This window comes from Leptonychotes weddellii, chromosome 15 (assembly GCF_054177405.1).
Source record: "Leptonychotes weddellii isolate Sample4059 chromosome 15, ASM5417740v2, whole genome shotgun sequence".
Classification (NCBI taxonomy): domain Eukaryota; kingdom Metazoa; phylum Chordata; class Mammalia; order Carnivora; family Phocidae; genus Leptonychotes; species Leptonychotes weddellii.
The window spans coordinates 23,239,008-23,252,727 of NC_138383.1; the positions used below are offsets into that span (position 1 = coordinate 23,239,008).

Below are 13,720 nucleotides of genomic sequence, written 5' to 3' on the forward strand. Positions count from 1 at the left end.
GGATAGGGAAGATGTGGTGTGTGTGTGTGTGTGTGTACACACACACACACACACACACACACACAAAGGAATACTACTCAGCCATCAAAAAATGAAATCTTGCCATTTGCAACGATGTGGATGGAACTAGAGGGCATTATGCTAAGTGAAATAAGTCAATCAGAGAAAGACAATTATCATATGACCTCACTGATATGTGGAATTTAAGAAACAAGGCAGAGGATCATAGGGGAAGAGAGGAAAAATGAAACAAGACAAAACCATAAGAGACTCTTAGTCACAGGAAACAAACTGTGAGGGTTGCTGGAGGGGAGGGGGGTGGTGGGATGGGGTAACTGGGTGATGTATATTGGGGAGGGCATGTGTTGTAATGAGCACTGGGTATTATATAAGACTGATGAATCACCAACCTGTACCCCTGAAACAAGTAATACATTATATGTTAATTTAAAAAAGGAATATACCCTAAAAAATATATGATTTAGAGATTAATGTCCCTATGAAAAGAATATCTACTCCTAATTCTTCAACATTTATTGAGACTTGTTTTGTGACAAGAATTCTTTACCAAATGAATTCAGCAGTTTTGGATATTGTTTGTGTGTAGTCACTTAGCATTTAGTTTTTCCTTATCATATTTTCTTAACCTCTATATTCTTTGTTTTTTATTTGTTAGGCATATTAAAATATGAATTTTATTACTTTAGTTTTTCCTTTATATATTTTAAGATTTAGTTATTTGTGAAATTTTATCTGCATATTTTCTTCTATCTTTGTCTAGTTTATTCATTTCCTTTTCATTGTCATTTGGATCTAATCAATTATTAAACCTATTGATTATTTAAAAAAAAGGTTGGCACTTCTCTCTGTAGGCCAAACTCTCCTTTAACCCACCTCCTAGTGGCCCTTCTGCAACAATGTCAAACTGTGCAGTGGTACATACTCTCAAAGACTCAAGACCAACTCCAAGAATGTAAAAAACTGGAGTTTGGTTTTTTACATTTTAAAAAATTACAATGAGGGGCGCCTGGGTGGCTCAGTCAGTTAAGTGTCCGACTCTTGATCTCAGCTCAGGTCATGATCTCAGGGTGGTGAGATCGAGCCCCACGTTGGGCTCTGTGCTGGGTGTGGAGCCTGCTTAAGATTCTCTCTTTCCCTGTCCTTCTCCCTCTGTCCCTCCCCACCAAAATAAATAAATAAAAATAATTAAAAAAAAAAAATTACTATGATAATGACAAAATTAGTTGGCTGAGATCAAAGGTTGCTGGTATCTGAGTTGTTTTGTTTTGAAGGTTCTATTGTTTAGAATCACCATTTCCTAGGGCTCTACATCCTACTTAATTAAACCACTAAAACTAGTAGAAGACTGGGGTAAACAGGTGAAAGTCATGGGAAGAAATAACTCAGTATAGGGGGGATCCTGTCTGGCTTAGTCACTGGAGCATGCGACTTTTGAGCATGGGATGGTTGGGATCAATTTTTCATTGTTAAACTATTAGAGGAAATGGAAATGGAACAAAAAAAGATCAAATTTTATTTTATTTTTTTAAAGCATTATTTACTATTAAAATTAACCTATGTTTTAAGACAAGTCTGCTTTTCAGGCTGGATTAACTAGAGATACTGACAAACCTGGCTAAGCAACTCTTATGCTATTTTCAGGATCCACAATGGAAGCAATTTCTGGTGGGCATGGAAAAAGCACAGAGATTTTATTAACATACTCCTTAGGATGGTTCCAACCGCTATGCTGCACTCCAAGGAAAAGCTGCCCTAACCACTCCAGCTAAATGGGGCCCTTTTCTATCAAGGAATTCTGCACCAATAGTCGATTATTTAAAACATCTTGAAGTAACTTCATTCCTGCTGACATCAACAGAAACAATCAATTCCTAAACTTCACCTTAACATCTCCCTTAAAAATGTGTAAGTCTTTTCCGTCAAATAATCTGGTTTATACTAATTTTATGTGGCCCACTGTCCTTTACATGGCCCTACATTTTATACTACTTCCTTACAGAATTTATAACTAAAGTATATGTCACTAATCTACACCATTATATTCTCTAAAACCTTATGTTTACAAACTTTCTGAATCATTGTGATTTTAGGCACATCCAAAGGATCCCTTTATTTACAGCAAATAAGTAAGTTCACATCACAGTGCCTTACAGTTTACAAAACACTACACTTTCCAAAACATCAAACATCAGTTCTCTGTTTTCGTGGTCCCCCTCTGGCCATTCCTTCTCAGATCCCTTCATAAAAGCTCTAATGGTTCTTTTAATCGAACAATAATACAGGGTTCTATCTTAGAACCTCTTCTTTTAGCCCCTACACACTCTCCTTGGGTAAGCTCATCAACCCTTGTGGTTTTTAGTACCACTGCATGCTAACGGCCCCCAAATCCCCCCCTTCTGAGATATAAAATCTTTATAACCCAAAGCCCAATGGCCATCTTCCACCTAGACAACTCCCAGCTCCCATGCTCTTCAAGGTCAAGGTGATGCCCAATATCAAATTCCTCTCTCCCCCTCCAGATCTGCTTCTTCTGTTCTAATAATCTCTATCTCTGAGAAAATGGATCACCCCACCTTTCCCCACATCCTATTAGTTACTAATTCCCCATCATGCTGCTTTATCTATTCCTACTGTTAGTGCCCCACTCAGTTTTTCATTTTTTCCTATCTCATTTCCCTATGTCTAGTCTTATACCTCTAATCCATCTTCCACACAAATCTATTCATGTTGCTCTTCTAGTTAAAGTCCTCTGACAGTTTTCCTTAGCTTTAAAGATAGAAGTGCATTAACTACAGAGAACAAAATGATGGTTACCTGGGGGGAGGTGGGCGGGGGGAATGGGGAAATAGGTTATGGGGATTAAGAAGTGCACCTGTTGGGATGAGCACTGGGTGATGTGTGGAATTGCTGAATCACTATTATCGTACACCTGAAACTAACACACTGCATGTTAACCACACTGGAATCAGAGAAAGGGAAGGAAAGGAAGGAAATACATAAATACATACATACATACAGAAAAACATAGAAGCAGAAACTCCTTAATTTGGTATATAAAGGTCTTCCATAATCCAGCCCCACCCCCCTTTCTAGATTTAACTCTGGTCAAATGTACACTTGCCTCTACTCCACACTCCAGCCATTTAAGAATAGTTTTTCTTCAGTTAAGGTGGTTTCAACATTTCTAAGCCTTTGGTCAAGCTATTATCTTACCTTGGAATGCCAATCCCCAGCAATCCTCATCCTGCTCATTCCCCAACCCAATTCTTTAGACTACCACTACTCAGAGTTCTGTCAGCTCAAGCACCATGTGTTGACTCTGTCCCTCCCCCCATCCCCACCCAGGGCACTTATCTATTAGCACATTTCTATCTCTGCACTCTTCCATAATTCCAAAGCCAGACGCAGGCTTTGTCTGATCTGTGTCTGCATCTCAAGCTTAAGGCTGACAGGCACCTAGCAATAATGTTTGTAAAGTGAGAAAAAGAACAAATAGAATCCATTTTGATACAAACACCACTTTATGAAGTATTTTTATTTCTCCCTTTTGCAGGTGAGGAAACTGGGCTTCTGGGAGGCCGAATGATTTGCCCAAGGCCCTCTGACTCCTTATCTTATGCTCTTCACATACACATCCATATTTGACCCAACCCCGTTTTTTTTTTTTTAAATGGTGGGTGATACATGTCAACAAGAGTCTTATTTTTTCATCAAATTTTATTTGCAGATAATGCAGGGTGTTTTTTTTCTTTTTCTTCTTTTTTTAAGTAATCTCCACACCCACGATGGGGTGGGTGGCTCGAACCCACAACCCCAAGATCAAGAGCTGCATGCTCTACTGAGCCAGCCAGGCACCCTAAACCCTGCTATTTTCGAATGCTCCTTCAAACAAATACACTGGGGTATAAAAAGAAACTTAAAAACAAAGAAGTAAGGAAAAGGGGAAATATAAAGTCCTTTCGCAAGTCAAGAATTCAAAGAAAACCTCTTAGAAATCACTTACCAGAGTAGTTTCTTGTTTACTATGAGTGAAAATCCACGTTACAGAGCACAGTGGCCAGGACCCATGACTTACCCATCCGGAAGTCAATGTAGCCCTCTCCTCCACTGATGACGAGCATAGACTTCAAGGGCATCTGGCTGCCAGGCTCCTGTGTCGATGGCCCTGCCTTGTCACCTGTTAGATCTGTGTCACTACTGCCACTTTGCGGGCTGACGACTTGACCTATTTGTGCAAGAACAGAAGTGGATGTTACTTATCACAGACGGGTGGGGAAGACTCATTTTCTCTGAATATTTTCAGAAAGTTGAACAAAAAGGTAAATATATTCTGATACAACCAAAGTACTGGGAATGGCAGAAGCCTCTACATGATCAGAAAATATCCACAAAGGTCCTAAGAACACAATTTGAAAATCTAAGTAGAGCCATTTTGTACCAAAGCAAATGGGTCCAAAACCCATTATGAGATCTGTGTGTGGCCAGGCTGGTCTTCGCTGCCTGCTTCAGACTATTATGATCTACATCTTTTGACCTGAGGGACAAAGGAAAGGGTACGCGTGCATCTCTGTAAGAAAGGTCTTCAATGTATGCCCTGTGAGTTTGGATATGCATAATTAATATTTAAATGTATTTTAAATCCATCGTATTCCTCTCATATTTAAGAAAATTACATCTTATTTATAATTTAGATTATGCAAGTAAAATTACTAGTGAATGTGCCATTTATTCTAAATTTAAGTTCTAAGGTAGAATCCTTGAGCATGAAATGGGAGAGAAACCTTTAATATGCCATAGTTAAATGAACTAGATTTTTATGTATAAACATTAATAAATTAAAAAAAATGAGAAGAGAGTTGAATATATATACAACATTTAAGTTCAAAGACACAAATTTGAAAAGACTACACATAGTTTATAGATTTGTTCAAATGTAAAAATATAAAAACATGGCAGGATACTTGTCAACTTCAGGACTGTAGTAGCACATGGAGAGGAAAAGGGGAAGGGAACGGGATTAGAAGAATATAACAGAGACTCAAAGGAATGGATTCTAGGACCCTTTTTTCACAAAAGCAAAAAGATACTACTATCAGCAATTCCATTTTTAGGAACTTATCCGAAGGAAATGACTATGTAAATATACAAGGTGTATGTTTCAGGAAGCTCATTACCATGTTGTTAAGAATACTGAGTAACTGATTAGGATACTATGTGCCAGCCACACTACGTACACTGAATCATCTGATCTTCGGAACACCCTCAGGAAAATTAAGACGATGGTTCAGTTTATGTGTCAACCTGACTAGGCTTTGGTGCACAGATATGTGGCCAAACTCCAGTCTAGATATTTTTTAGATATAATCCACACTGAAATCAGTGGACGTGAGTAAAGCAGATTATTCTCCATAATGTGGGTGGGCCTCATCAATCAGCTGAAGGCCTTCCGAGAAAAAGATAGGTCCCCTGAGGAAGGACGAATTCTGCCTCTAGACTGCCTTTGGACTCCAGCTGCAACATCAACTCTTTCCTGGGTCTCCAGCCTGCCGGACTCCCTACAGATTTCAGACCTGAAGCCCCCAGAATCACATGAGCCAATTCCTTAAACTAAATCAATCTCTCGTTCTCTCTCATACCCTATCGGTTCTGCTTCTCTGAAGAACCCTAACACACTGAGACGCTATCATGTCCAACGTCGCACAGCTGGTGTGGCGAAGTCAGAGCTGAACTTTGTAGAGCTCTAAAACTTGCATCTTATGGGGGGAAAGAATTCAAAATGTGGGACCTGCTTGCAGATGGTCAGTCACATCAGTTTAGTATTCTTAATGGACAGAACCTTTTTCTCTGGACAGCACCACTGCCACCTTTCATCTAGATAGATGGAGCTTTATAGTTCCAAAGCACTTTTGTTAACTTTCACAACAAATGAGGTCAGCAAAGCAGAGATTAGTCATGTCCACTCAGGAAATGAGGACGAGTCTCAGTAGTGAAGTGACTTGCTCAAGATAACTAGGCAAGGGCGAGGCGGGGACTCCCAGTCTGCCGCCCTTTGCCACAACACTGAGACAGGCCCGGGAGCACAGTCTCCTCTTCCTGTATACGATCTTGACGACAGGGGCTTCTTTCTAGTATTCGGCCACGATTATTTCTGGTATTCTGCGGTGACAAAATAGTACCTACCACTGCTTTTCAAAAGCGAGCACGTCTCTTAAATGAAAATCGGCAAGTTTGTTTTTGGGGAGAGAGGAGAGATTCCAAAACAATTTCATTCAAATGTCCCTACAGTGCTTTATCCATACCTCCGTCACAACTTTTCATATATTATATTGGAATTATTTGTAATTCCAGTTCTTTGCATTAGACTAGGTAGTGGAACCAAGGGATAGAAGAGAGACAATTATATGCAACCTCTTGACAGAATAATCTAACTCACCTGGGACTGCCACAAAGAATTTCACAGCATCCCGGTGCCCATGGAAGCAAAGTTGTGCATGCGCCATTGAACAATAGGGTATAAATGTCCCTGGAGTCACTTTATCACTGTTTTCATCACCATACACTCGGATTACACTTCCAGGACGATTTCCTGATGCTCCTGAGGTTTTATTTGCTGCAACAGAAAAACCAAAGACCAAATATTTTCCCCTTGGAAACAGTAATGATGTAGGGTGTTACTGGTTAATCCTTATGATTATTATCTAAAAGCTACAGCCAGTTGAGGTAAAAACAAGGGCAGCAATGCCAACTCAAGACAAAGCTGGGAAAAAAAGGTAACATAGCATGCTAGTTATTTTTAAGTACCTCAGTAAATGGAGTAGGGGATTTTGCCAGTCTAGCAATAACTACACTTAGTTTTTAAACATATCTATTAATTAAAACAAAAACAAAAACAAACTTAGTTTAAGAAAACCAGATTTGAATCTTAGGTATGTCTGTTTTATTTTTATTTATTTATTTTTTAAATCCCCATTTTAGAAGACTAACCCGTTACACAGTTTACAGTAAATGGGTACATTGTTAAATAAAAATTTCATAGTTTTATCTTCTGATTTTTCTCCCCTGTGGTACGAGAATCTCCCTTGAGGGGGTGGTAAAAAGCTGTGTTTAAAAGGACACAGCCACTGCAATAGAGTAGCTTTTAAATATTTACACCAGACTGACGGCTTGCTGCATTATTTTAGAACAACCAGACTCACAAAACATCCCCATTCCATGGGCCAGTAAGTGAATGAAAGAAACATGGTCGGTAATAAGAGTAAACAATGGAGATTAATGACAGTTTTAAGAGATGTGTCGTGTTTTTACTGGAAGGAAAACAAAGTCTGGAAGAAAGTTCAGCTGCAACAAAAGATGATAAATACACTAAGCGGCTGAGCAGTAGTTTGGTGGCCATGTAACAAACGTTAAAAAACAAAACCAACAGAACACCTGCTGCGATGCAGTGACTGAGTGGATGGCATTTAGGAACATTCAAGAGGGCGTCTAGAGCTGGAGGACAGCCTCCCAGTGGCCATCAGAAGCCAGGAAGAAGAGCTGGGTCCAGGCTCTGCACTTACCCCTCAGCCCCAGTAAGCGTCCCTGGTGGAGGATTACGGCTACAGTGAGAGAGGAGGAAAGGCACATGGAGAGGTGCACGGCAGGGGGATGGGCACTACCATGAGCCTCCACTCTCGCGCCTTCTCTTCTAAGCTCCTCACTACATTAACAAAATCCAACTTGGTATAACACCAAGTAACACGGAAAGTTCTTACCAAAGCCTCTGGACAAGATCTCTGCTCAAAAAGGACAGTATGATTTACTGTGATTTTGCTTTTCTCAATTATAAAGCCATTTCAGAGAAGAAGAACTGATCTATCAGGGAGCGTTTCCTAAATGCGAATATTTCCCCCTTTTCTTTAAGAAATCTGGTTCAAATAGCTATGCTAAAATGGAACTCTCTTTTACAAAGAAGTGACATCAACTCCTGTAGATTTGTAAGTAATTGCACAAAAGATAGCTGGGATTAAGAACTTAGGTTCTTCAAAGGCTCCAGATAGACTACCCCCCAAGCATCCCCCCTTCTCCCTAAAGAAAGGTAGGGAAATTCCTCAGAACTATTTTATTTAGTTATCAACTTATTTTCTGGACTTATGGCACTGGTTTTCAAACCATTCCTGGCCCACGAATTCTGTAACACAAAAATGCTCATTTGATGAATAATCAATGTAATGGAACATAATATGAAAAACAATGTACATTTTGTTCACAAAAATAACAATAATGAAACATAATATAAAAAACATACAATGTACATTTTGTTCACATCCTTTTCACATACAGGAGAGATGGCTTCTCTCCAGCATCACGAAGCTCTTGCTGACCTAAGAAACTTTTCCCACAACATTTTCAAAACCTCAAATAAGCCAAGTGGAACATCCAAAGGAACTGCCAGAGGACTGTGAAGAACCAGAATGGTTCTAGGCCGTTTCTAGATATTGATGTACTAACACTGGAAGAAAGCCAGACTTCAGGCTTTATTTAAATAATGAAATAGGACTACGATTCCTGAATTGAGAAAAGGAGCCTCTCACAATGGAACATTTTTTAGTTATAAACGTTGGTCCTGACACATGGACACTGTTAATTCACTAAAATTTATAAGTTTTGTAGAAGTGATGAAGGAACAATAGTTAGGTCTTTGTCATCAGCTTGATTTCCTGAATTACCAGATTTGCCAATACCAAAATCATTCCTTTTGCCTGAATTCCGGACACAACTACACCCTGCAACTCTTCTGTTTGCATTGTGACAATCAGCTAAAAATATACTTACTTTCTGTCAATGGGATGGAGATAATGACACCGTTTCCTGTTCCCACCCACAAACGATTGCAAGACACCATAAGAGCTGTGATCCTCACAAAAGAGAAGCCCAGTTTTCCAGTACCTGTACAGTGGGGGGAAAATTTTTTATTGAGAAACTAGAGCAGATGATGTTTTAGGTTCCAAGTCCCTCAGAATGGCTGGATTAATTTTAAGAGAGAAGAAATGTGACCAGAGCTAGTTGGATATTTCCTGAAGGTGCACATCAAAGCAAACTTTCATTGGGCTTTATCACCTATCTGATAACTCATTGTTAATGAAAAAAGAAAATTCTGGGACCCCTGGGAGGCTCAGTCGGTTAAGCGTCTGCCTTTGGCACAGGTCATGACCTCAGGGGTCCTGGGATCAAGCCCTGCATCGGGCTCCCTGCTCAGTGGACAGCCTGCTTCTCCCTCTCCCTCTGCTGCTACCCCTGCTTATGCTCTGTCTCTGTCAAATAAATAAATAAATAAATAAATAAATAAATAAATAAATAAATAAAAATCTTTAAAAAAAAAAATTCTAGGGCGCCTGGGTGGCTCAGTCGTTAAGCGTCTGCCTTCAGCTCAGGTCATGATCCCAGGGTCCTGGGATCGAGCCCCACATCGGGCTCCCTGCTCCGCGGGAAGCCTGCTTCTCCCTCCCACTCCCCCTGCTTGTGTTCCCTCTCGCGCTGTGTCTCTCTCTGTCAAATAAATAAAATCTTAAAAAAAAAAAAAAAAAATTCTACAAGTGGCTGACATTACATTATCCTTCAGAAAGAAAATACTGTTGATCGGGAGGTATGACACAAGATTTAATTAGGGAGCTGCCAAAACAAACCCAAAACAAAACAAAAAACAACAAAAACAGAGTTTGCTAGATTGGAAAATCAAATGTCCTTTGTTTTTATAAGCTAAAAGAGTTCTGCTTTGCCTTAAGTTTCTTTGCATAGATAAAAACAATCTTTAACAAAATTTATAATCTTTCCTTGTTTACATATTTTTATTCTAGAGCAGTTTAGAAATTTTAGGGTATCATAGGCATATAATTTAGGGAGAATGGATGCACTTTTTTTATTTGAAGGGAATTTTTACAACTGATTTTATTTTCTGAGAGTTGAGAGGAAAATTCTTAAACAGATAATCATACATTTAAGACAAATAGCATTTATTTAGTTACAAGTTCTACTTATAAGAACAGAATATGATCACAGTGTTAGAAGGAGCCTTAACTCCATTCGGTCTAAGCTAGAGATCTTTAACCTATGGTCAAAGTATATTCCTGAAATTGGGGGCCTGGGTGGCTCAGTTGTTTAAGCATCGACTCTTGGTTTTGGCTGAGGTCATGATCTTGCAGTCCTGGGATCAAGCCCTCCATCGGGCTTCGTGCTTGGTGCAGAGTCTGCATCAGATTCTTTCTCCTCTTCCCTCCCCCTCTAACCCCTTCCCCGCTTGTGCACGCTCTCTAAAACACATAAAATCTTTAAAAAAAAAAAAAAAAGAAAAAAAGTCTATTCCTGAAATTAGTTTGCGTTTATGACATTCCTAATACTCAGAGTGCTAGATTAGGAGCTAAGGATAAAGCAGGGACCAAGCCAGAGATGGTCCCTGCCCTTTGTGGGGCTTCTGATCTTTGGGGGAAGAGAGACAACAAACAAGAATCTAATATTATTGGTGCAACCACAATAATAAGCCCAAGAAGGGAAAGCATGAGAGGACCTAATCAAATTGGGAGAACAGGCAAGGTCTGTGCTCCATGTGACATGTAAGCTACAGCCTGAAAGCCAAGTAAAAAGGGACCAAGAAGAACTTCCCCGGCAGAGGCTCTAACACATGTGAGGGGCCTGAAATGGGAAGGAACTTGGTGAGCTCAGGTCAGTGTGAGCAGACCAGAGCAAGTGAGGAGAGTAGTCCAGGCCCCTGGAGCAGTTCTTCTGGTGTTGTCACAGAATGTCACCTCACCTAAAGGTAGGAATATTCTAAAAGTGGCTGGTGTTACATAAGTATGTCATGGTGGTACCGGCACACTGGTTACTATGCTGGGAACAGACTGGGGTAGAAACACAGAGACCAGTTATGAGGCTCACAGTTATCTAGGGGGGTAAGGATGGTGGCCTGGCCTGCAGGGATAATAGTAGAGATAAAGAAGTAACCGATTTAAGATATTTTTGGAGACAGACTTGACAGCTCCCAGTGATGGATTAGGTGTGGGGAGTAAGAGAGGAGTCAAAAATGATCCCAAATTTCTGTCAAGAACCACAGGGTACACGGAGCATCTGCCTGACACTCTCAGTGATAAGAGCTCACTAGTCCTGAGGCAACTTATTCATTCATTCTAACTAGCATTTGAGACCATTTAAAAATAAAACGTTTTCTTCAACTGACATAGATAGAATGCTTTGGAAGCTTACCTAACATTTTGCTTACATAAGGCTCAATGTCCACATCCTGTAGGTGCTGGTAAGTGTGTGCATGATAGAGACGAAGTGTGGAATCCAAACGAATGGAGACCCACACACCGTCACCCACCCATGCAAGCTGCCGCACCTGGCTCTCCTTCCTGGGGTGTGCGTCAAATGATTTCTAGGAAAGATTGTTTGATCACAATGTTACTTTGATTAAGCAGGAGTTCATGTTTAAAAACTGTGCTAATTTGCACAACAATTTGGCAGACCGTATATTAAAAGAGGAGCCTAAATACTATTTATTAAATAGGATTACTTTTACATACGCAAATGCTTTTATCCCCGACTGTAAAAGAAAACGAAGAACAAACAACTTAAGGATGCTAGATTTCGGCACTGTGTAGGATATCAACTTACCAAAGTAATACTGGCATATCCAGACTCTAACAGTGTTCAACAAAAAGACTGAATTTGATCTCAGGATGTTGTGTTGCTGCAGAGCAATGCATGAAGTAAGAGCCTATTTAAAATTAAACAAAAAGGAACCTACATTGCTCTGTGTGCATGTAGGAACTAGATTTGGGAGAAAAAAAATCCCACCAAAGGATTAACTTTGGGACTTCTAGGAAACCAAATGGGATTTGGAACAAAGGAATAAGGACTATTACCTTAAAATTTTCCTGCCCTTTTTCTTTTTCTTAAATAATTAGAATGAATTTATGTATTGTGGCAAAACTTTTAAGAGAGCAATGCTAAGAGGTTTTTATTTTTATAACAAGATGCCATTGCAATCTTATTTCTCAGTCTATGACACATATATGGATTTTCCTGGATCCACATGGAGTGACAGAGACGTGGGAAACCTCCTCCCAAACAACCCACACGTAATTAAACATATCAAGAACCAAGTATCCAAATAATACACATATTGCATCTATGGATATTCAGACACACATTTAAACATTCATGTGTGAATCCTCCCTTCCTTAAAAAAAACACTTCCCACCATAGTCAAAAGTGGCAAGAGAGGTGAAGTAACACAGAAAGCTGTCATCCAGGGACGCCTGGGTGGCTCAGATTGTTAGGTGTCTGCCTTGGGGTCAGGTCATGATCCCAGGATCCTGGGGATAGAGCCCGTATCGGGCTTCCTGCTCAGCGGGGAATCTGCTTCTTTCTCTCCCTCTGCTCCTCCCTCCAGCTCCTGCTATCTCTCTCTCTCTCTCTCAAATAAATAAAATAAAAAATCTTAAAAAAAAAAGCTGTCATCCAATCCATCACCGATGTGCCCTAAAACACACAGATTCAGAAAACAGTTTCTAAAGAAGCTAAATATAATTATAGTCTTCAGAAAATACAAATTCAGTAAATACAGAAAGCATAGGTTAACTTACCTCTATTTTCATAGCCTTTGGCTGAACCACATAGATTTTGTTCCTATAGCCACACCAGACTTTGTCATGTACCACAGTCATGCAGCGGATGGAATGGTGAGGCCGTCCAAGGTCTAACAGGTGATAGTTTGACAAATCCCACTGCCCATCTTTAAAATAAGAAACAAATTATTAGTTAATGCATACCACCTTTTACTCAATTTTAACACAAGAAACATTCTATTTAGGTGCATTAATAAATTTATTGGTGACGCACTACAAAATACCACACAGGACTGTTTATCTTTTCTTTGCAGAGACTGAATTCTCTCCTTCTATCTACTGCACAGTTGGGGAAGAGATCTCAGAGGGCATCTGGGCCAATGAGCCACCCAGTGCCTGGATCTCCATACTCCCTTGCAGTGATGTGATCAATTAGCCAGAAGTTATCCGTTTATTATAATGGTTTAAGAATTAGAATGGATTTGATATTATTTTCTGGATAATATCTCTCTCTCACTTGCATTTTGATGAATCTTGTATATGTTAAGGACAATACACTGTTAACACTTTAGGAATTACACAATAACTTCTGATGGCAGAAATACAAAGGAGACTCAGCCACTGAAAGCTTGCTCTGTAGACTCTGCTTGAACAGTTCCAGTGAAAGAAAACGTACTGCCTCACAAAGCAGCTGTTCCATTTTCCAAAAGCTGTAACTGTCTGAAAAATACTCCCCACACCTAAGTAGTTCATCCTTGAGTGTCATCACCCATCAGTCTGTAGCCTTGTGCAATAGACACAGAAGAATTCAGTCCCACTTCTTTGTTACTGCCCTATGTTTTCTACTCTCAAAATGAAGCACTCTCGGGATGTGTTCTGTACATATCCCAGTTTACAGACCCTTTATCCTAACTCCACTTTGTCTGTGTTTGTTTAATATGCTATCTATCTACCAGAGTGGAGCAGGATTATCACCAGCCCTGGTCTGGACAGAGATTTCTAGGAGGCTGAAGGTGCTCAGTAACTTGTATTAAGTTTGGGGCCAACAATTAGGTACTTCTCATTCTTCAGACATGTTGCCTCCTTTTTACTCTTCTGAA

At 39.8% G+C, this 13,720-nt stretch overlaps 1 protein-coding gene across 4 annotated transcripts in view; it reads right to left on the reverse strand.

Moving 5' to 3' along the window:
- SPAG9 (sperm associated antigen 9) overlaps positions 1–13,720 on the reverse strand; it is a 137,778-nt gene that overhangs the window by 5,625 nt on the left and 118,433 nt on the right. For 2 of the 4 annotated variants that reach the window (XM_081805221.1, XM_081805224.1), the window contains 6 exons: positions 12,639–12,787; positions 11,254–11,425; positions 8,833–8,946; positions 7,578–7,616; positions 6,455–6,631; positions 4,097–4,246 (listed from right to left, as the gene is read on the reverse strand). In XM_081805221.1, the coding sequence (XP_081661347.1) occupies positions 4,097–4,246; positions 6,455–6,631; positions 7,578–7,616; positions 8,833–8,946; positions 11,254–11,425; positions 12,639–12,787 (801 nt within the window). The remainder of the gene's footprint in view (positions 1–4,096; positions 4,247–6,454; positions 6,632–7,577; positions 7,617–8,832; positions 8,947–11,253; positions 11,426–12,638; positions 12,788–13,720) is intronic. The other 2 variants (XM_081805223.1, XM_081805225.1) reach the window with 1 other exon arrangement.